Source organism: Rhinolophus sinicus, chromosome 15 (assembly GCF_057876585.1).
Source record: "Rhinolophus sinicus isolate RSI-liver-muscle chromosome 15, RSI-T2T, whole genome shotgun sequence".
In the NCBI taxonomy this organism is placed as follows: domain Eukaryota; kingdom Metazoa; phylum Chordata; class Mammalia; order Chiroptera; family Rhinolophidae; genus Rhinolophus; species Rhinolophus sinicus.
This window is the reverse complement of record NC_142515.1, coordinates 115,168,839-115,190,146: the sequence shown is the minus strand read 5'-3', so window position 1 is coordinate 115,190,146 and position 21,308 is coordinate 115,168,839. Positions and strand designations below refer to the sequence as shown.

General features: G+C 44.0%; 1 protein-coding gene across 1 annotated transcript; it reads left to right on the top strand.

Moving 5' to 3' along the window:
• Positions 1-307: 307 nt before the first annotated feature.
• On the top strand, positions 308-15,160 carry REELD1 (reeler domain containing 1). Its single transcript, XM_074338726.2, is given in 8 exon segments — positions 308-1,634; positions 5,289-5,519; positions 7,147-7,302; positions 10,153-10,441; positions 10,942-11,026; positions 11,792-11,933; positions 11,936-12,281; positions 12,283-15,160. Coding segments are annotated over 8 exon segments (1,599 nt in total). The 5' UTR covers positions 308-1,381; the 3' UTR covers positions 12,380-15,160.
• Positions 15,161-21,308: the final 6,148 nt, after the last annotated feature.

Sequence of the window (21,308 nt, the reverse complement as noted above, 5' to 3'; positions counted from 1 at the left end):
CTATGCCCTTCTGAAAATGGGCAGTGCCCTGAGTCCCCTCGGCTGAAAATATGCTTTTACAACTCATTCTTTATTATCTCTTAGTACATCTGGAAAGTGGAAGGAATGCTCCCTTGTGGTGTAGAGGGTTTTGCCTCATGGAAAGCAAACCTAGCAGAAAAAGGAATTGTCTGAAGGACTCTTAAGACCCGTCTCAGGGATTTCATCTATCCATCCTCCTGACCCTGCTGTCGCCCTGCGTCTGTGTAAAGGGTGGTGGTGGTGACGCTGTGTGAAGGTAAATAAGAGGAGACGACACTTGATATGGATTACCTCTCTAACCTACTGCTTTTATAGCTAGGTTCATTAAATTTTTACGTTTTATTTTTACCTTTTAAAACCAGCTACCTAGAGAGAAGGGCTGTTGTGGCTTTGCATTACTCTTTAGATCAAAATATCCGCAGAACTTTCAACATACATGTGCATAGGACTAGACAAACAAACAGCTATTTTTAAAAAATGCCCGAGAGTCCTAAATATTTATTGAGAGAACTTTTAACCTCTTATTTGCTATCTCTCACTTCATCGTCATCTGTGAACTCCTTTGACACAGTCAAATTTTCGTTCTTTCTGTTGATGGGCATTCGAGGTGGCAAACAAAAGAGAAAACTTACTCTATAAACCTTATTTTACCCCATCATTTTATTCCATTCCTGAGCCAGTTGTTTGCCACTATATTTAACAAGGTCTAGAATAAATCGGCTTGGGTGTAACTTTCTTGGGTCGCCTACTCTGTGAAAAAGCAGTGAAATAACTAAAAACAGTCGTTAGGAGAAAGGACAAGCCCCTATCAAAGCTTTGCGAATGCAACAGTCACCTCTAAATAATTGATGGTTGGCAGAGTTTTGTAGCATTTAACTCTGTAATTTGCAATTAGAGGGATAATATGTTAATCCAAGCCACCATATGCCGTGCTACCTGACCATATTGTAATACTGGCTGTCTCTCTTCAGCAGTAATGTGTTACAGCTCACACTGCACTTGGATAGCAGACAGCTTGTAAGGAGCTCACATTAGGATACAAATATTTTCTTATTTATTTGACTTAATTATTAAATCCTCTCTTTAAAAGGAAGCAGTCTGGTCTTATTGGAAAATTAAAAGAAGAAAGATTTTGCTTTTTTTAAAAAATTGTTTAGAAATGAAACACTTCCTATAGTATGGCGTGTCTTTTTGATCTTGACCTTGAGTGCTTGCAATCTAGGGAAGCAGCATTAAAGATATGTCAGGTTTAAAGGCAGTGTAGGTTTCAGGTCGGTCACATTCAAAAAGCCATCATATCATTTTCTTAAATGACCTCTGGATTGAAGCTGTTCTTTCTCATGACACAGGAAAAGTCAGAATGAGGGTCTCCGCTGCCCTAACAGGCTGGGCTTGTGCCTCCCTCTGCCTGGCTTCCAGCTAGTCCACCTTTTACCATGGTGCCAGCTCGGCAGCCTGTGAGGACATGTGGCCCAAACACATTCAAGCCCAGCCTCGGAACCCCAGGACCCACCACATCACCATTCACACCAGCAGGCCTTTGTACTCAGGAGGTGACACAGCTTTGAGAGAGAGACCCCAGGGAGCCTCAGAGACCTAGAGACAAATTCCAAGTTGCCTTTGTCCTGGCTAACGTTTGGCTTAATCCTAAGAAGCAATTATGTAGCCAAAGATAAACATGAAGTATTGGTTATCATGAAAACCACATAGCTAATCTCTATATTGATAGAGATTATAATAGTTTTATTATATAAAAAAAAAGGTTTTCTGTCATTATTATAAGATATAATTAGAGTTACCCTGACCAAACTTCATGTGTTCTGTGTATGTGTATGTGTATGTGTGACATAGACCCTTTTTTCCTCATTATTTAAAAGTAAAATTATTTGGGGAGTGAAAAGAGCATTTCCTGCTTTTTCGTTCAGGTGCTTGCAAAAGCAGAAAAGAACTCAAGTGCAGGTAGTTTATTTGGGAGGTGATCCCAGGAAGCACAGATGAGGAGGAGGCAAAAGGGAGTCAGGGAAGAGAGAGACACCAATAGGAAGGGGAGAGTGGGCAGGTCACTGCTGTGGGCAGCTGGGGCTTAGTACCAGTGGGGACCTGCTGAGAACACACAGGAAACACACTGCTGAATCATCCCCCAGGAGGATGGAGGCACAGGATATTTAATGGTTGAGAAAAGCCCCTAGGGTTCCCACCACCTCCAACACACACACACACACACACACGCACACACACACACACTTTACCGTCATGCCTGCCTACCTTCCATCAAGCTCCCAAGGTGCCAGCTAGAAAAAGCAGAGAACGCGACAGGTGCTAAAGGTGGTAACTAAGTGTAGACAGAAAAGTGTCTATGCAGCTACAGGTGAACTCAAACACATCAGCCGTGTTTCCTCTACAACGTTTGATTTTTGCTAACTCTTTGGATGGGAATTAGAAGGGATAAATGAAAATGAAATTTACTCTCTCCATATTGTTTTATGCAGTCATTCTGTTCTATTGGTAAGGCTGGGGGAAAAGAGTATGTGGGTGAGATACTGACCCTCAGAGCAAGATACATCTAAAACTGAAATTCAGGCTATTCTAAAAGAGCTTCTCAAACTTTGTCACATCATGACACGGCTAGAAAATGGTACTATCTGTATACCTTGCTGGGTAAACGCAAGAGGCTCCTCAAGTTCCAAGGACACTTCTTTGAGGGCTCCAACTATCCCAGTATCTGACCAGCCACCCCTGAAGCATGAACCACATGTCGGCATCCAGTATTCTGTGGCTAGGAGAATAAAAATGGTAAGAATCAAAACACTAGATTAGGGAGAAAAATCTGTAGCAATGACCCAAAATATGATGACACCAAATTCTAATAAGAGGTGACCAGAAGGAAACATAATTGGTTTGTGATCAGAACTAAGACAACATACGTAGTAAAGAGCTGGAGGGAGCACCTCAGGGATTCACTGAGTCAGTTACTAATTTATTGTGTCACAATCACTGTTTTGTTTTCTGGGATCCCACCCTAATCTGCGAGCTCCTCAAAGGTAAGGACCGTGTTATCCTGTTCATGTATATATACCCCATGCCTAGCACAGTGCCGGTATTAAATAATAACTCTAAATATTTATATGACTGTTTAGTAATAAAAGTTAAAATGCATGGAAAATAAAATGATCACAGACACTAAGCTGCATTTAGCAAGCCCATAAAAGTTACACCCTGATTTTTGTCACTTATTTTATTAAAAATGAGTGGCTAAATTTTTAAATAACTTAAAGATATCATGATGTGCTTTTAAAATATTAAAACAATATAAAGCGTAGAAAATAAAAAGTAAAAGTTTCCTTTCCCTTGTTCTGGATACTCAGTTTGATTCCTCAGAGGTAACCACTGTTTCTTATACATTTTTCCAGAAATTTTCCATGCACATAAGCATATATAAGTGTGATATCTCAAATGAATATAACCTTACAAAAACACAAATTAAAGCATTCTGTTCAACATCTATATGTTTCACCTAACAGTCATGTTGACATCTTATTTTCAATGATTTCATGACGGTTGGTTTTCTAGATATCATGTGATTGATTTAATTAGTTTCCTATTGATAGGTATTTACTTTTTCTAGGTTTTGGCGTTATAAACAATTTTAATGGACATCCTCATACTTTTGGGTATGAGTCAGGATTCTTTTAGTTGCAAGTGTTGGAAAAGTGAGTAATAGAAACTTAACTAATAAAGACTTTAATTTTCTCACTGAAGTCTAGAAGTAGCCTTTCTGTGTTTGGCGAAGCCATTCAGTGATGTCATCAAGATGCTAAGGTGTTTCTATTTTCCTGCTCTGCCATCATCAGCAAGTTGGGTTTCATCTCTTTGTCATTGCCCAGTCTTGCACTGGTATCAACACAGGAATAAAGCATCTGGGGAAAAGATTTATTCTCAGGAGTTACCTGACATCTCAGCAGACTTGCTGTCATTGGCCATCATTGGCATACTGGTGAAGAGGAGCTTCCAGCACCAGTTTTAGTCTGACAGTAGGAAGAAGCCTAACTTCTCTGAAGATAAGAGGTCTCCATTTGCCACTTGAACACACCATCTGGGTTCTGTTAGCAGAGAATAAGTGGTGAAAGTCTGTTGGGTAGCGAACTTCAAGGTTTGTCACATTTATTTATACAGGTATGTCAGTAGGAAAAATTCCTGCAAGTGAACCAGCTAGATCAAAGGGTAACTGCATTGTGTGTATGTGAGGGTGTGTGTGGTAAAAGATACGTAATATAAATTTTGCCATTTTTAAGTATACAATTCAGTGGCATTAAGGACATACACAGTGTTGTACAACCATCACCACTATCCATTTCCAGAACTTTTTCATTATCCCAAATGGAAGCTCTAACCCCACTAAGCAATCACTCTCCATCCGTTTCTTTCTCCATCCACTGGTCATCTTGAATCTTCTTTCTATCTCTATGAATTTGCCTGTTCAAGGTATCTCACATAAGTAGAATTATACAATATTTGTCATTGTGGGGCTGGCTTATTTCACTTGCTGTAATGTTTTTAGGGCCATCCATGTATCAGAGGTAACTATTTCAAATATAATGAATATTATCAGGTTACCCCATTGAAGAGTTGTCTGGTTTATAGTTTTAGCACTAGTGAATGAGAGCCCTAGTTTTTCTATAGTCCTGTCAATACTGGTTATAATTACACATTTTAAAATTTGTTAATGTGATAGGTATAAATTAGTGTTTCATAATTGTTTTTCAAATTATGATTGAGCTGGTTTTATTTTCTGTTGTGTCCTTTGATAATTTGGGGTTTGGTTATCGTTTTATGGATTCACTATACCTCTTTGTGTATTTGTCTGCTTTGTATCCTACAAATACTTTTCTTAGTTTATCATTTGTCTTTTGGTTTCTTCCCTATTCAGAATTTTTTAAGAATTCATCTTTTCCTCTGTGGCTGCTGGGTTTTGCTTAAAGAGGCATTCCCAACTCCACTATTAAGAACAAAAAGGCAAAAAACACCAAACCATTGTTTCTAGTTCTTTTGTGTTTTATTTTTACATATCTCTGATCTAAGTGGAATTTATTTTGGGTGTAAAAGAGCACTTTAACTTCTCTCTCTTTTTTTTCTCCTAATGAATTGTTTACTTTCTTGGGGCTGGTCTGAAGTGTGAAGCTTCTAGTTGTGAAGATACCCATATAAAGTCACCAGTGGACGTAGGTACATCCCGTGTGCTCACCTTGAACGGGTGTTTCCTGTTGCAGTGACAGTGAGGAACAGTCGTGATTTCATGGGATTTCTACTTCAGGCTCGAAGAGTGTCCAATCATCAAATAGCTGGCACTTTCGTTTTCCTTCCTCCTCATTCCAAACTGATGACTTGTTCTGAAGAGGCTGACACAGTCACCCACTCTGACAAGTCCCGGAAGAGAAACCTGTCCTTTGAGTGGAAGGCCCCTGCCCAGCCGGTGGGAGACATGAGATTCCTGTAAGAGAGTCAAGTGCTGGCTCTTCAAAACTGAGCCTCCCACTTTGAAAAGAGGGGAGCTTCTCCCCCATTCCTCATATTCCCTGTCCCCCACCTCTCTGACCACCTGATAACAAGGAGAGAGTCACAGGGCTGCCCCAGCTACAGAGGCCATGCAGAGGGTAACTAAAAATTATTGTCCCCCTCTGCCCTCTGTGCCATTATCTGTGGTCCAGGAGTGTGTGCTTTCCCCTCCTCCCTGGGTTCCGATGAATCCTGGCCAAGCTCTCCAGGAAATTCCCATTAGATGACAGAAGAGCTGCTGGTAGGGAGAGAGCTGAGAAAGAGAGAGACTGAGGCAGACAGGCAAGTGGATGCTTCCCTGGGCCCAGGGAAAGCCACTGCAGTCTCTGCGCCTCGGCTTGTCTGCCCAGTGGCTGTAACGGTGACAGCACCCACCTCACAGGGTGTATAAGGAGGAAAGAGCCAATCCAGGCAGACCCCATGCTTCCCCTGCAGGTTTCCCCTCTGCACTGAGAACAGGAAGAGATGAGGGATGTGGGCTCCACCCTGCAGTGTCCCTTCTCCATCCCTTCCTGGTGGCCTAACACAGCAGGCAGAACAGCAAGGAGGAAAACCCTGTGCCCTGACAACTTTGCCCATTTGGGAAGACCAGTACCCACTTGGCTGCTGGTGTGACCCACCTTCTGCTATGCCTTTGGTTCTGATCCGGTGCCCGGATATGTGCTGTGAGAAGTCCTTAAACCTGTACAGTTATTTTATTTCTCAAAGCACCTCATTGCTATTTTCAGATTTACTATCATAGCTGCTATGTGCTACACAGGAAGTACTTTAGAAGCTATTATCTCCATTTGGCAGAAAAAGGAGCTAAGTCACTGATCAGAAGCGCCTCCCAAAGTCACCTGTTCTCTCACCTCCGGATCCTTTCCCATGATAACATCGACGTGTTGATGCCTGAACCGGTACCGTCACTTACACCTTAACTCTCTCGGTGGCCTCAGCCAAATTAATCCCCTTTTAATAACTGCCTTCTGAATATTTAATGCGAGAAAACTGATACTTGCCAATAATCCTTACCCTGGTGAAATTCTGGGGAACATAAATGGACAATATTTGTGACAATGATTTTTACTGAAGAAAAGCATTATGTATTCAAAATATTTAGAGTATTAGTGATTTATCTCTAATTTTCAGGAGAACCTAAAATTACAATAGAATTGTACAATTATACAATAGAATTATAAAATTTTCAATTACCAACGTAATTCAATTAACAATATACCAGTAATGGCTAATAATAAAGTAAAAAATGAAACCTTTTGAGTCTAAACAGTTCAAGAAGACACCTTTTAGTCAAAATGAGATTTTTAATGACTATATTTATTCAGGAAGGTAATTGATTCATTCATATCCTATCCTGTTTGCATTATTTGCAGCTAGTGAGTTTTTGTTTTTAAAAAGAATGAAGTCACTCAGGTAATGCAGTCATCTCTCTCTCGTTCTTCTATTCATTTAGACTTTTGTTCTTCTTTATCTTTTTGTCCGTTGTCTCTTTTCCATTAGGATGATCTGTGGTATTATTTAAGGGAAACTAAACCCTCGATCACTCTGCTTTCTTTTTCCACCGTTTATCAGTAGTCCAGTCATATTTCGTATACTGGGCAAGGATTGAATCATCTATTCTGTCTCAACAGATACACAGCGGAGCCCATTTTGATGGCCGCATGGAGTCCGGCTCACCAATGCTGACCCTGCAGCAGAAGCCAGAAGGTACTGAAGGAACTTCTCCAGGTACAGCTGGCCACTGTATTCGCTAGCTGAATTGGCATCATTCTTTTCATAGATACCTATTTTTATTTAAACGTCACTGCTGCTGGTTTCCAGTTCCTGCAACATAAGCAATAAACACCGGCCTTGGTGGATGGCAGCAGTTCTCGGGGACGTGATAACACAGTCCTGTGCAGGAGGGGACGCCTGCAGCTGCTGTGTTTGTTGCAACAAATGCACTTTGTCCCTCAACTCCACAAATTAAGTTGGGCCCTGGGGTGGGGAGTTAGAACTGTGCTGCAAAACCAAAAAATAGCACCCATTTTTGCCCACCCCCACCTTTACCAACCATCCCAGTACTTCAGCTGTTTTCCTCAGACCCTGAAGCTACAGAGGGAGCACGAGAAATAAATGACCTTTTCTTCTTTTTTCATAAAAACTCATCCAGTTTTTATTGTTACTTTCCATAGTAGGTAGATGGCTCTTTTCAGCCTGGGTTGGAGAACAGAATCAGGAGTGAGAGACTGCTTGGATGGCAGTGCATTTTTTTCCCTGATTCACCATGTGACTTTAGACTCCATTGGCTCACCGACTTCCAGAACAAACAAACAAAAACAAAAAACCCAAAAAACTAATCACTAGAGGAAGCTTGACCTACCTGAAAATTCCTGGGTATATGGAACTTATTTCCATTATTTATTTCTAGTTAAGTGCTGTGAATAGACACACACATAAAGGCATACAATCACTTGCACAGAAGATCCGACCTTAAATCCATTCAATCCCACTTTCCTTTCTGCTTTCCTTTCTTCTTGGCTAACATGATAAGTAAGGCCAGAATCCCTGACTTTGCTCGGTCTGGCAGACCCAGGCACAGAGCTAACTGTGGGCCACCCTCCACACTCTGCCTTTGCCCCAAACCTTTGTCATCTGCTCATTGCCCAGCACTGCTCTTCCAACCTTTCCACAAAATATTCATAAAAGCAGAGGAAAAGATCTCAGGGTCAGAGACCGTGGCCTGAAGAAGACCCTGCAAGCCCAACATGTGTTCGAAATCTCATGTTTTGGTTTATAAATGATGTAAATGTTGCTTTCTAATCCCAAGCATGCTTGTTTTAATATGAATATGAATAAAAGTGGGGCTTCAGGAAGATACCTCCTGTTGGTCCTGCCATCTCTCTGATGGTTGACCCTGCTGGGAACCTTGTTCCCCAGGCGGTAACAGACTCCAGTCTCAGCAGCAACAGGATAAACTCCTTATTATGCTGCTCACATTCCTCCCTTCTGGGCCCGGCCTGTTTTCCTGCCTAGTCCTCTACAGAAACCCTAGTGTTTCCCAAAGGGAAAAGGTGTGTGTGTGCGTGTGTGTGTGTTGGGGGAGGTGTCATCTAACGAAGTGAAATAGATTTCTTCACTGTAAGAAGATTTTAGTAGTCCAAAGTAAATTATGAATTTTCACACTGGGGAGATAGTGTATTATATTTTTCAAACATTTCCCAACAGCCCCTTGGGACACGGGGTCCTACCCAACTCCACAAGTCATGATCTACTTTTATGTCTCTATGTTTCACCTGCTGACATTTCCTCAAACTAGACCATTCCTCATGATGATCTGTTTATCTTTCAAGGGGCAGTTCAAATATCTCCTCGGTGAAACTTTTCCCTGTACTTCTTGGTAGGCAAATATAATTGCTTCCTTAGCTCTGGTATTGAAGCTCTCTTCACACTGTCCTTGATAGGGTTGGGCATCTAAGACTCTCTCCTCCTAGATTTTGAGTTCAGAAACGACAGTCACCAATCTGCACTCCCAGCACCTATAACAATGCTCAGCACACAGTGGGTCTGCAGACGTCCAAATGCATTTGGCAGGAGTTTAAAAGTACCAGAAATTTTGCCACGTTCTGTGTTTCTGTATTAGACTTCTTTACTTTTCACTTCAGTCTCATTTTTGAGTGATGAAGGCATTGGAACAAAGTGACACCCCCCACCCCCGTCACCCCCACCCTCCAAAAAAAGATTCAGTCAAACCCAGTTGGAGCCCTGGCCAGAGAAATGCCTGCGAACACTTTTTGTGGACACCATCGTCGTCATCCTAATCGTCATGGCAGTAAACCCTCGGTGCGGTGCGTGCTGCGTCTGGGCCGGCACTATGCTTCACGCTTCTTCAATGACCCCATTTTACCTCCTCAACAGCTACATGCACAGGTACCATTATTGGTCTGTTTTGCAAATGAAGAAAGTGACACTCTGGAAAGACTTGCCCAAAGCCAGGATATAGCAGAGTAGAGAACTGAACCCAGACAACAATCTGACGTCAAAACCTGTGCTTGCTTGCTGAGCTCTGTGCGGCTCTAACGCTGCTGTCATGTGAGCCAGTCACGGGTGGGAAACAAGACAGTGGAGGGCAGTGCAGGGCAGGGATCTACACAGCAGAGTCTCAAGTCACTGTCATCACCAGGGAAACTTTTACTGTTAGTAATATGGCAAGAAACATTGAAGGAGTTTAAGAATTTCTGATTTGTGAGATTTCACTTTTTTTTTTTTTCCCCCAAGCTGGAAGCAGTTTTCCGCAGAGGTAAGAAAAAAAATACAGTGGTTTCTATATTCCCTGATGGGTGACTGTTAAGAATACACAAGACCAGAAGTCCAGGGACTAACTCTTTAAAAAGACATGCAAAATCAAGTGCTTTGTTTCTTGGTCAGAGCTCATATTGCGGGACTGATCATCTTCATGGTGACACTTTTGAGTGGCTCACACTGTCCTCAAAGTACATTAAAGTCTCTAGTATTTACCCATTCTTGTAGCTGTTTGTGTGAATTAACCCAAGGAAAATGCTCTCATTCTATCTGTGGTGTCTTTGGGCTTCTGTTTAGCTCCCAGTCTTGCCACCACTCTTCCACAGCAGCATGCAGACACCTTGGCTGTTGCCCTCACTGGAGCTGCAGACGAGGACAGCGTACATCCTGTTCCTGCCAGTACTCGGGTATCAGAGTTTCCTGGGGGTGCAGAGACTCTGTTCCAACCATCTTCACATGTTGCAACTGCAGTCAGCAATGGCCAGCCACCCAGCAGGGAGAGCAACCTTACCCTAGAGCCCTCCCTGGATGTCCATGGGCTGGAGAATCAGGAGATTCTTCTTGAAGGGCTTTGCTCCCAGCCCTAGCATCTACCACAGGTAATGGGCCGTGAGGTGGGCCAGTGAGGAAGGTGGTGGGATCATGCCAAACACTAGGGTGCTGAGGAAATATAAACCTCTTGGAGTCTGACATAAAAAGATCTCATCCATATTTATTCTTAAGTATATGATGAGAAACCTTGATAATAGAAGGGCTACTGGTCAAAAGCGTTGGGTATGATAATCACCTGGGGAAAGTGTACTCTCTTGGACAGAGTGAGGTCTCTGACATGCTGCTATACATAAAATAAATGGTTTATATTTTACATATATAAATTTAGAGTATGTAAATATATATTTATATAAAAGGATAAATAAAAGCATTCCGTGAGTTATTTGCTGCTATCTTCTCTCACCTCTCCCCCCATTCCTTCTCCAGTCCTCAGTTCCAAACTTAGGAGTCTTTCAAGGAAATCTTTTATCAGTATACACAGCAGTGATAGGAGAAGTTGCTTTTTGACCCAAATATTTACTGACCTCTTCTCAGCATGTCTATTCTTCCCTTTAAGACTCAGGATGATGCAAGCTTTGATTCACTAGAAACTTGCCTGCCCTCGGATATGGATGAACAGGTAATAGTCGGAGTTGTGCATGGTGGCGGGAGGGGGTTGGTATTTTGACCCCAGAGTGGGAAGTTCCAGGCAGGGAAATCAGAGCTATTAGATTCATAGCCAAAGCAAGAGAGAAGGAGGCAAGGATATGATATACACACAGTGTCATTCTACCAATCAATTCTGGCCTTTGTCTCTGAAGTTATCGGCAATTGTAGAAATTGATGGTTTTAGTGATTTGTTTTTCCACTTAGCCTTGGTTAATAATTCCTCTCTCCTCCCTGCCCCCAACCCCTTCTTCATAACACTGGTCTCAAAAGACCATGTGTGGTCCTAGAGGTTAGATCAATGGGCAATATAAAATATGCACACCCACTGATTTACTGTTTCTTTGAAGTCTTAAAAGGAACAAAAAATGAAACATCGTATAATAGTCTCATTCTAATTTATTGGAACCTACAGCAAGATTAAATGGTCCCTGTTGCATGGGTGCTAGCATAAAAAGATTCACTCAAAGCGTCCAGCCATTGGAGTTGACAGTCACCTATATTGGAAGCTTCTTAAAGGATCTTAAGTTTATTCTTGTAGCTGGCCTCCATGTTCTCTGTGGGGTTTCCATCAGCCACCCCATCCCCATCAACAACTGAGCTCTTCTCGGTTTAGGCACAAGCCTGGGTTTTCAGCAGCTGCCTGGAATTCTTTAAGGAACACAGGTTAGTTGTAAAGTTCAGTGGCAGCTTGAGGGAAGACCAGCCGCTTTGACGTTTTTGTCTTTTGCATTTCTAGGACAAGATGGAGGCCTTTAACAGGACTGTGAGGAGGCTTTCTCTGCACACTGCCCGTCTGACCCATCCTCGGCACCTCTGGTCCTGTGAGGCACTTGCTGGGAATGGGGCTGGGGGAGACAAGCCAACCCCTGTCTTCCACACCTTGCCCCTCCTGGACCACCCACTACATCAAGGCCCTCTGCCAGCTTCTTGCCTCAGTCAAAGCACAAGGAGCCCAGCGTAGAGAAGAGAAATGGAGAGGGTGGAGTGAGTTACCCCAGGAAAACCAACCCCAGGCCTGAGGCTGGGCAAGAGAGAGCCAGTGCCCTTTTGGGGATCCAGCTCGAGAATCCCCAGCTGGGAATCCTGCTTTGCCTTTCAGCCACGTTGGGCGTGGTTTTGGCCGCTGGCCTTTGCTACCTTCACACCCAGTATTGCCACAAGTGGAGGGTGATGTCCTTCCGTGAGCTTGCCCAGGAGGCTGTTGCCATGAACGACGACAGTGAGACTGCATGTCAGGCAGATCGGGGAGAACAGTTTTGTTTTGGCTGAAGCAGAATACAACTGGATTGCTCCCTCTGTGGGTAGCAAGAAAACAGTCTTCTGAGAAACCCCTCGTCCCAGGCCTCTCAGTGGCCTCTTTAAACCCAAGCCGAGTGTTTCGACTAGAAGAGAGCTAATGAGCATAGCTGATGAGGGCTGGGTTCCACTGGGCCCTGGCAGCGCTCAGTCAGTGGAGGAAGCAGTGAAAGGACACTTTTATCAACAGAGGGAGTTCTTCTCAGGCTTTGTTGTCTTCACATCTGAATTTAGCTGCTTTTTTTTCTGTTCGCAATTAGACGTTCTGTTTGAAGAGTTAAACTCAACACAATGAATATTGTATAACCTGCTCATTAACTAGACTCCTGTGGCCGCCAAGCTTCCTCCGTTGCCTTAAGGAACCCACAGAAATAGAAATTCTGTCCCTCCTTGGTGTCAGCCTCGTCTCCTCTAACTCTTTGAATCAAAACTAATGTTGGGGTTGAGTCTTTTGCAAGAAAAAGAACGGCAGCCCTCGCATTGCCTCTTCAAACCACCCCCAAAGAAGGTTTATTTTTCAAACTGGACGTCCACACCGGCTCTGACTATTGACTAGGTGACTTCAAGACTGTTCAGTCTTCTTGGAAACTTGGAAGTCTGGCAAATCTGCCATCAAAATCGATCCAAAGTAAGGAGAACTCGAGGGAGCTTGATTAAACACATCTGTGGGAAAACATGTACCTGCAGCACGCAGCCATAAACACCAGAGTGGAATAAGCCAGACTCTTCATCAAGTGTAAATGGATCTGAGATGTACCATCCATTTGCACTTGAGGAGAAACTCATGTAGCCCAACAGTGAGCAGACCTGTTACCTTTCACCAAAGGTCAGGCTGAAAACACTTGATGAGACCAGCACAGTTTGAAGAATAGCCCTTACTCGTCTTTTCAACGTAGGTCAGGAAGAAAGCATCACGGACGAAGACGTCTACCTGCTCTTGTGAGTTTGTGAAGATCACTTTTATTTAGCAAGAATCCCAGAGATGCTACGGGTGGTCAACATGACGGGTTTGAATAAAACCTTGAATAGGCTCACCTGATAAGCTACATTGGAATGAATTGCCTTTTCAGAGGCAGGTCTTGTACAGAGTCATGGTTCATTTTAACATGGAAACAAAAACCACTACAAATTCGAAAAGGGTATTTATTTACTGACCACCTGAATCATACAGGTGCTGTAAGCACAGAGTCCCAGAGAGCAGTTTCCAGACTCTCGACCTCACATAGAAAGGTGCTGGCTCGGGTAGCAGATGGCCATCAGCTGTAGCTAGTTGGCCGTCAGCTGTAACCAGTTAGCCATTAGCCACTAATATGACTGCCGTGGCTATGCTGGCAAGGGCAGGTTGGTTGGTTAGTTGGTTGGTTGGCTGGTTGGCTGGCAGAGAAGCGGACTGCGGATTGCAGCTAACAAGTGCAGTTAGCAAGCGGGGTGTGGATTGCAGATCGTGTTGATCCCACTTCTGTGCCTCTCCCGGCCGCCAGCGAGATGGGGGTGCAGGAAGACCCCTTGTTGGGGTACGGGTGGATGTTTGCTTTTGTGGCTCGGCCAGCCACCATCAAGAATATAGTGGTAAGACTCCCTATCCATGGCTCCATTGTTGTTCCTTTTTGGCCTCACCGTACTCTGTGACCACACAGTGAGAGCGGCAGCAGGAGCTGAGTCCCTGCACGACAGGTGCTGTGCTAAGAACTTTACTTATATTTTCACATTTAATCCTCACCATCACTTAAGGAGGAATAAGTTTAGCAACTTGCCAAATAGAGAGAGACATCCATGACATCTCCATTCAACAACAAAAACATTTCTTTTAAATTGGGTGTGTGGGGAAGAGACGGCTCCTGCTGGTTTCCAGCTCCTTTGTAGTTCATTGGCATCAATCCCAAGACTCTCCATCCTGATTCTGAGCCGCACAGATCTGTTCCCTGGCTTCAGACAAGTGCCTCGTCAGGCACATGGAAACCTATGTATTTGTGTGTTCTCAGCTGAAAGTGTTCCAGGAATGTTGTGGAAAGAAAACAAGTGCACTGTACTCAGTGGGGGCCACAGATATCCCGCCTATGTGCCCAATCCTCCTGAGATATCCTCCCCAAGATGCAACCGAGAGACCCTCTAGTGGAGAGTTCTTACCTGGCCACATCACATCAGAGCCAGGTGCACCACTATATAACACCTCCCAGATCTGTCCTGTCCAAGAGGGTATTGTTTTTGGTAAACAGACTGTTTTTACTTATCTATTGTGAAATGAAGAACTACCCCCAAACTCACTGGTTTAAAACAATGACCACCACCACCATTTATTTTCTTTCATGATTCTGGGGCTGCTGGGGCTCAGCTGGGCAGTTCTTCTGTTCCATGTGTTGTTGAATGAGCTGGAACATCCTGGATGACCCACTTATCTGGCTGGCAGGTGGTGCTGGGTGCTGGCTGAGGGCTCAATTAGGGTTATTATGAGTGTAGGAAGCAATTTGGTTCTCCTTTCATGACGTCTTACAGCATGGTGGCTGGGTTCCAAGTGGGAGTGCTCCAAGCAGACAAAACAGAAGCTGGGGATCTCTTAAGGCCCAGGCTGCTTGTAAATTACGTTTCATTTCAGCCACTTTCTAGTGGTCAAAACAAGAAAAGAGCCAGCCCTCATTCTTCGTGGGGAAGGGCAACAGATTTCACTTTTTCTTCCCCCTTTCTTCTGCCTCTCCCCCTCCCACCCCCCACTCCGGTTCAAGCCGTTGTCTCTCACTCTAATTGTGTAGGACACAGCTCCCTGGCCCGTGCTGGTATTATGAGCCTTGTGCTCCCTCCCCCTTCGCCCCCCCCCCCCCAGGCAGTTGGTCCCCAGTCATCGGTCAGCTGTTCACAGTGGCTCACAGCAGCTCTGGTTGGCTGCCAACTGCTCACGATGGCTGCCGGCCACTCATGCACATGGTAGCCTGCAGCAGCACTCAGCAGCCCACGGCAGCTCATGGCAACCTCCGGCTGCTCATGGCAGCTCAGCTCCAGGGAGAGCTGTTGTTCACAATCTTAACTGTAAAGGGCGCAGCTCACTGGCCCATGTGGGAATTGAACCGGCCACCTCAGCATTAGGAGCACAGTGCTCCAACCACCTGAGCCACCAGACTAGCCCAGATTTCACTTTTTGTTGGGAGAAGTGGCAAAGGATGTGACGCTATCTTTAATTCACTGCCTCTCAGGTTGGACTGCTGACCTCCCATGAGGTTTATATGAGAGCAGAAGGAAAGGCTGTTCGTCCCAGGAGACACCCTCTGTCACTTTCCTTACAAAGCATCCAAGGGGGTGAGGAAAATCTCCAGGCTTCATGGTTAGGCATTTCCCCTTCTCCAAATGGGAACCCCAGCTCAGGCAAAATAATGAAGTGCATAAAAGTCAGCCAGAATTCTGAGCCTTAGTTTCCCCACCAGAGAAAAACGAATCACAAAATGATTTACCTCTTTCGGCCACTGTGAAGGTCAAAGGCATGCTCAACACTTAGCTATCTATGGCTAACTACTTAACTGACATGCCATTGCTATTAATACCATCCTGCAGCTGCAACACTGTCTTTAAATCGAGACCATTTAGAGAAATTCTGTGACCATCCAAAAAAAAAATCGTTATTCCCTTTCCATGACACTTCTCCCCCTGTGGCCCCTCCTTCCCCAGCCCAGCAGATGAAGGCCTGCCTACTCACCAAAGGACTTGTCATGGTAGCCACCGGCAACAATTCTTGAGTCAGACATTTTTGCTGAGACTTTGAGTAAACTCTTTTTTGGCAAGGGCAGCTGGAGTCCATAGGACTGTAGTCAGAACACATAAAACCCTTCTGTTACTGCGATCTTGAAGGTCCTCTGAACTTGGCCTCAGAGATGTCCCAGAGGGGAGCAAGGAGGAAGTGTTAACGTAACCTGAAGGTGCTTCCTAAAGCACAACCATTAAAAGTTTTAAAAAGGCAGAAGACTCAAATGCAACATCTTAAAATAGCTTTTTTGTTTTGTAGGAACAGCTACAGAATTGTTCAGCCATCCACTTCTCAGAGAAGAAAGAGGTGTGGGGCTAAACACACATTTAAAGGAAAATAACAGAAAAGCAACTGCTGAAAACTATATGTTAAACAAACATTTTCACATCTATTGTGTTAATTTAATAACCACAGATTGGGGGTAGGGGTGGGCCTTAACCTTTTTGCATTCTGAGACTATTTCTGATATTTCTCATTAATTTCTTCCCTTGGATACTACAATTTTGGTAAATCCTGACAGTGCTTAACTGCAGCCTGGCTGCACTCTCTGCCTGTCAAGGCTGTCTGGATTAATTTGCTGTAACAATGTTTGTTTTCTTTTTTAAAAAAAGTTCTAATTAACAACAACAACAAAAATAGGTCAACAAGCCAGTAAATATTTAAACAAGTGTCACGTTTTATTTGAAAAGTTGTCTGGAAAGGGCGGGCAATTAATGAATAAATTACAGATAGCCTACCCTCTACCAGACTTCTGGTATTCATGAGTGATTTCAGCCTTTCTGGAATGCAGGCTCTGAGACTTGGTTTTATTTCACCCCAACCTGTCCCCCTCTTCTAAAAGTGGTGTGTGGCAAGGAAATTCTTTTATTCAAATGAAATGAATTTGCATTAATTTGTTTTATTAAACTTGAGACCTTCTCTCTAGTCTTAAGGTATTCAGAACCCTGCTCCCTCTGGCCTCAGGGAGTCGCAAAACCAGCCCTCATAATCTGTGGTGTAAAATATCAGGAAGGCCTTTATGATACAAGGAAGGAAGATATTTTGTATATTCTGTTTTCTAAATGTGAGCAAAAAGAAAAAAAAGTGGACATTTTGTGCCTGCTCCGCTGTCACTGATGGGTGGAACTGCCAGGACAACTGAAGCTGGCCAAACCTTTTTCTGGTTTCTTTTTTTTTTTTTTTTTGGTTGCTTTTAAACCATAAATCTATGTATGCCTCACCGTCTGCACTCTTGCATGGCTTTCCATCTCTCTCAGAATAAATCTGAGCATCTGACTGGGTCGACCCTGTACTGTGAGAGCCCGTCCTCCCTGGCTGGCCCTCTGACCGTCTCCTTCCTGGTATCTGCACCTTCCAGGCACCGTGGGAATGCTCCTGGAACTCCGTGCAGCTCCATTCAGCTCACCTGCTCTGGCTTTTGTTGTCTGGAACCCCATCCCCTCAGACATCCACAAGCCTTCAGAACTTTGTTCCAATGGTTGCATCACAGAGGCTTCTCCTGCCATTGCAACCTTCTCACTCTCCACACCCCTTCCTGCTTTATCATACGTACAGCGCGTCTCTTACCTCTGGAGTCTTATGTATTTATTTGTACTTTTGTTTCTTTGCTGGCGGCTGTATACAGGCAGAGACTTTGTTTTGTTCGTTGCTATATCCCCAGCATCTTGAATTGTTCCCGGTACAGAGTAAGTAATCAATATGAGTGAATGAAAAGCTCAGCATTTGTGTGACTGTCATTAGCTCTTGGTCTAGACTGAAGTGGAAGGGAAGACCTTGGGCAGCTGCAGGGCGCGTGGGCATCAAGCAACGCAAGTTCCTCTGTGGAGGCGAACTCAAGAGTTCTGTGGGCCACCGTCCCCGAGGGCAGAGAATGTTCTCTGTCTCAGCTCCAAGGCTCAGGGGAGTTCGGCAGGGTGGAACTGAGTCTTCCCAACTCAGACGCTCACCCATGAGCATACTTTGTTCAGTTTACAAGGTCGGACAATTAAGTTCTCGAACTTGTTGCAACGATGTTACTAAACCTTTTTTACATTGGAGGGATTATTCATTATGAATTTGTACCAACTGGACAGTTAACCAAGTTTAGTATTTGGAAGTGATGAAAAGGCTGCGTGGAAAAGTTAGACAACCTGAAGTTTTCGCCAACAATTCATGGCCCTTGCATCACGACAATGCACCAGCTCACACGGCACTGTCTGTGAGGGAGTTTTTAGCCAGTAAACAAATAACTGCATTGGAACACCCTCCCTACTCACCTGATCTGGCCCCCAATGACTTCTTTCTTTACCTGAAGGTAAAGGAAATATTGAAAGGAAGACATTTTGATGACACTCAGGACATCAAAGGTAATACGACGATAGCACTGATGGCCATTCCTGAAAAAGTTCCAAAATAGCTTTGAAACATAGACTAGGTGCTGGCATCGGTGCATCGCTTCCCAAAAGGATTACTTCAAAGGTGACTGTAGTGATATTCAGCTATGAGGTATGTAGCACTTTTTCTTGGACGAGTTCGCAAACTTAATCGTCAGACCTCATTTATCATTTAACACAGAGCTTCCCAACCTCTATCAACATTTGAGGCTAATTCTTTGTTGTGGGGGCCTGCCGTGTGCATTGTAGAATGTTTAGCCTCATCTCTGGTCTCTACCCAGTAGATGCCAGTAGCTCCTTCCTCCCCCGTTGTCACAACCAACAATGTCTGCACACATTGCAAGATGTCTCCTGGAAGACAAAACCAGCTTTCTTCGGGAACTACTGGTCTAGTAACTAAGACATTCAATTATAGGACCCAAGATGAAGCAGCATTTCCTAAATCATTCTACAGTCAGCCACAGAGTAGGCAGTATTGAGATAGAGAACTGTAGGCTTTACAAATTAGAAATGGCTTAAATATAATATCATCTGACTCACTGGGTTCTGAAATTTTGATTTTGCCTATTGGGTGTAACAATAAAAGCTGAGTGCTCTAGTTGATGTCTGAGGCTATCTTCCCTTCCTCCTTCCCTCCCCCACTCTTCCACACTCCTCATCTCGAGAAAATTTAGGGCTCCAACAAGCGCAGAGTGAAAACATTACCAACACCTTCTTTTCACAGATGAGGAGAACAAAGCCACCGGATGTCACTGTCAACCAGGACGTTAGCGCCTAGGTTTCTTCCTCCCGTCCTGACTTCCAGCCCACTTTTATTTCCACCATATTCACCAGGTCACTTATTTTCTTAGAGAATATTGGGTGCTGTATATATTTCAATGAATCCAGAGAGCCTGGAATCAAGCAGCAAAAATGGCCTGGAAAGACACATCTACAGAGGCCATTAGAACGAGGAGGAGGATGGGACTTTGGAGACTGGCCACTCATGGTGGGCCAGGCCCAGGCATAGCCTGCTAGCTGTGACAGGGCCCTGGCAGAGGGCTGAGGGGAGAAGATGTAACAAAGGGGAAGGGGACCAATGGGTCCAGGTGGGGAAGGTGCTGACTGCCATCATCTCACTGCCCAGCTAAGAGCCAGCACTGCGAGATGTTTCTGTGGTTTACAGCCACCATCTGGAACTCACTGCCTCCCTTCCTCTGGGGTCTGTATTTCCCTTCCTTACAATAGCTCCTTGGGAGAATCTTCTCCCATCAGCTGAGGATAGACAGTTTTTGCAAAGCGTTTGGTTACTTTATAGAGGAAAAGAGGCTGTCTGGAAATACACTCCGTTGGATATTAAGGAATGTATTTTCCTGATTTATTGTCAGGCTAGGCAGGGTTGTCTGAGAGGCAAGGAGCCAATGGGGATATCCATTTTGACTAATGATTAATTATTATGTCTAAAAATGATGTTTTCCTATCAACTGATAGGCTGGAAAAATAGACTACAGCTTGTTAGGTTAGCACCACAGGTCACAGATGTTGCCCCTGCATTTTCAGATTGTATTATCCATTACAGACAGCACCTTCTCGTTCAGAAACATAATTTGTTGTTCTCTCAAACCAAAAAAAAAAAAAGCTGACATTTCACATGCAAGCCAAAGATTAGAGTCACTGCACAGGACCGCATACGGAAGTATTTAGGATGTGCTGTCCCTGAACCAAGGACACCCATCGTCATCACAGGCTGGTGCAGAGAGAGATGTAGAAGGCAGTGACTTCTGATCTTTATTATGCAAATGTGCAGCCCCAGGAGCCAGGCTATTTAACCTCATCAAAGGAAATGTCACTGATCATTTCAAGCTCCAAATGCAGCACAAGCATTAGTACTATTATGTTGTTATTATTATTATTATTTATAGGGCATATGTAAGCCTGAGCCCTCTGATTAAGCTGAGTCCCTTCTTGCCCAGACCCTCTGGGGTTCAAAATGAACTTCTCTTGATATTAAAAAACAAACAACTGTATTTTGTCCTCCCTCTTTAATGTTGGTGAATGGGGCACTTGCCAGATCTGGGGTCCACCAGGCATGGGCGGAGACATGCGAGAGCATCACTAAGTGTGATTGCCACCGCCAGGTGTTTAATGACAGGCTGCCTTCTCGCTCCTCCAGCTCTTGTGCCCCAAAGGCAGAGGTGTCTAGAGGAAGCTTAAAGAATGGAGTTGGGACAGGAAAAGAGATCAGTCTGGGGGTTGAAAAAGGTGAGAAGGATTGAAAAGAGAGAGATGCTGCCTGCAATTAGAGAAGGAAGGGACTAAGGAGGGGAAAGGTCCTTTAGTCAGGCTCCTGAGCCACTGCTACCTAACAGAGCCACAAAGAAAACTGAGACAGTTATATCATTTATGACGTGATCCCCCAATAAGTCTATACGCACCGGGTTCCACACATAGTTATTACAATACTATTGGCTGCTCTCCCCATACTGCACTTTAATCCCCGTGACTCTTGTGTAACCATCAATTCGTACTTAATCCCTTCACCTTTCTCACCCAGCTCCCCAATCCCCTCCCATCCGGTAACCATCAATGTGTTCTCTGTATCTGTGAGTCTGTTTCTGTTTTGTTTGTTCGTTTATTTTGTTCTTTAGATTCCACGTGTAAGTGAGATCATATGGTATTTGTCTTTCTCAGTCTGACTTATTTCACTTATTATAATAACTTCTAAGTCCATATTGTCACAAGTGGTAAGATACACCTGAAACTAACACAATAAAATAAAAAATAGGTAAATTAAAAAAGAAGAAAACTGAGAAAGCTACCGGATCCGAGAGGCGGAGACAAAAAGAGCTTGGAATCCAGCAACAAAGCAAAGGAAG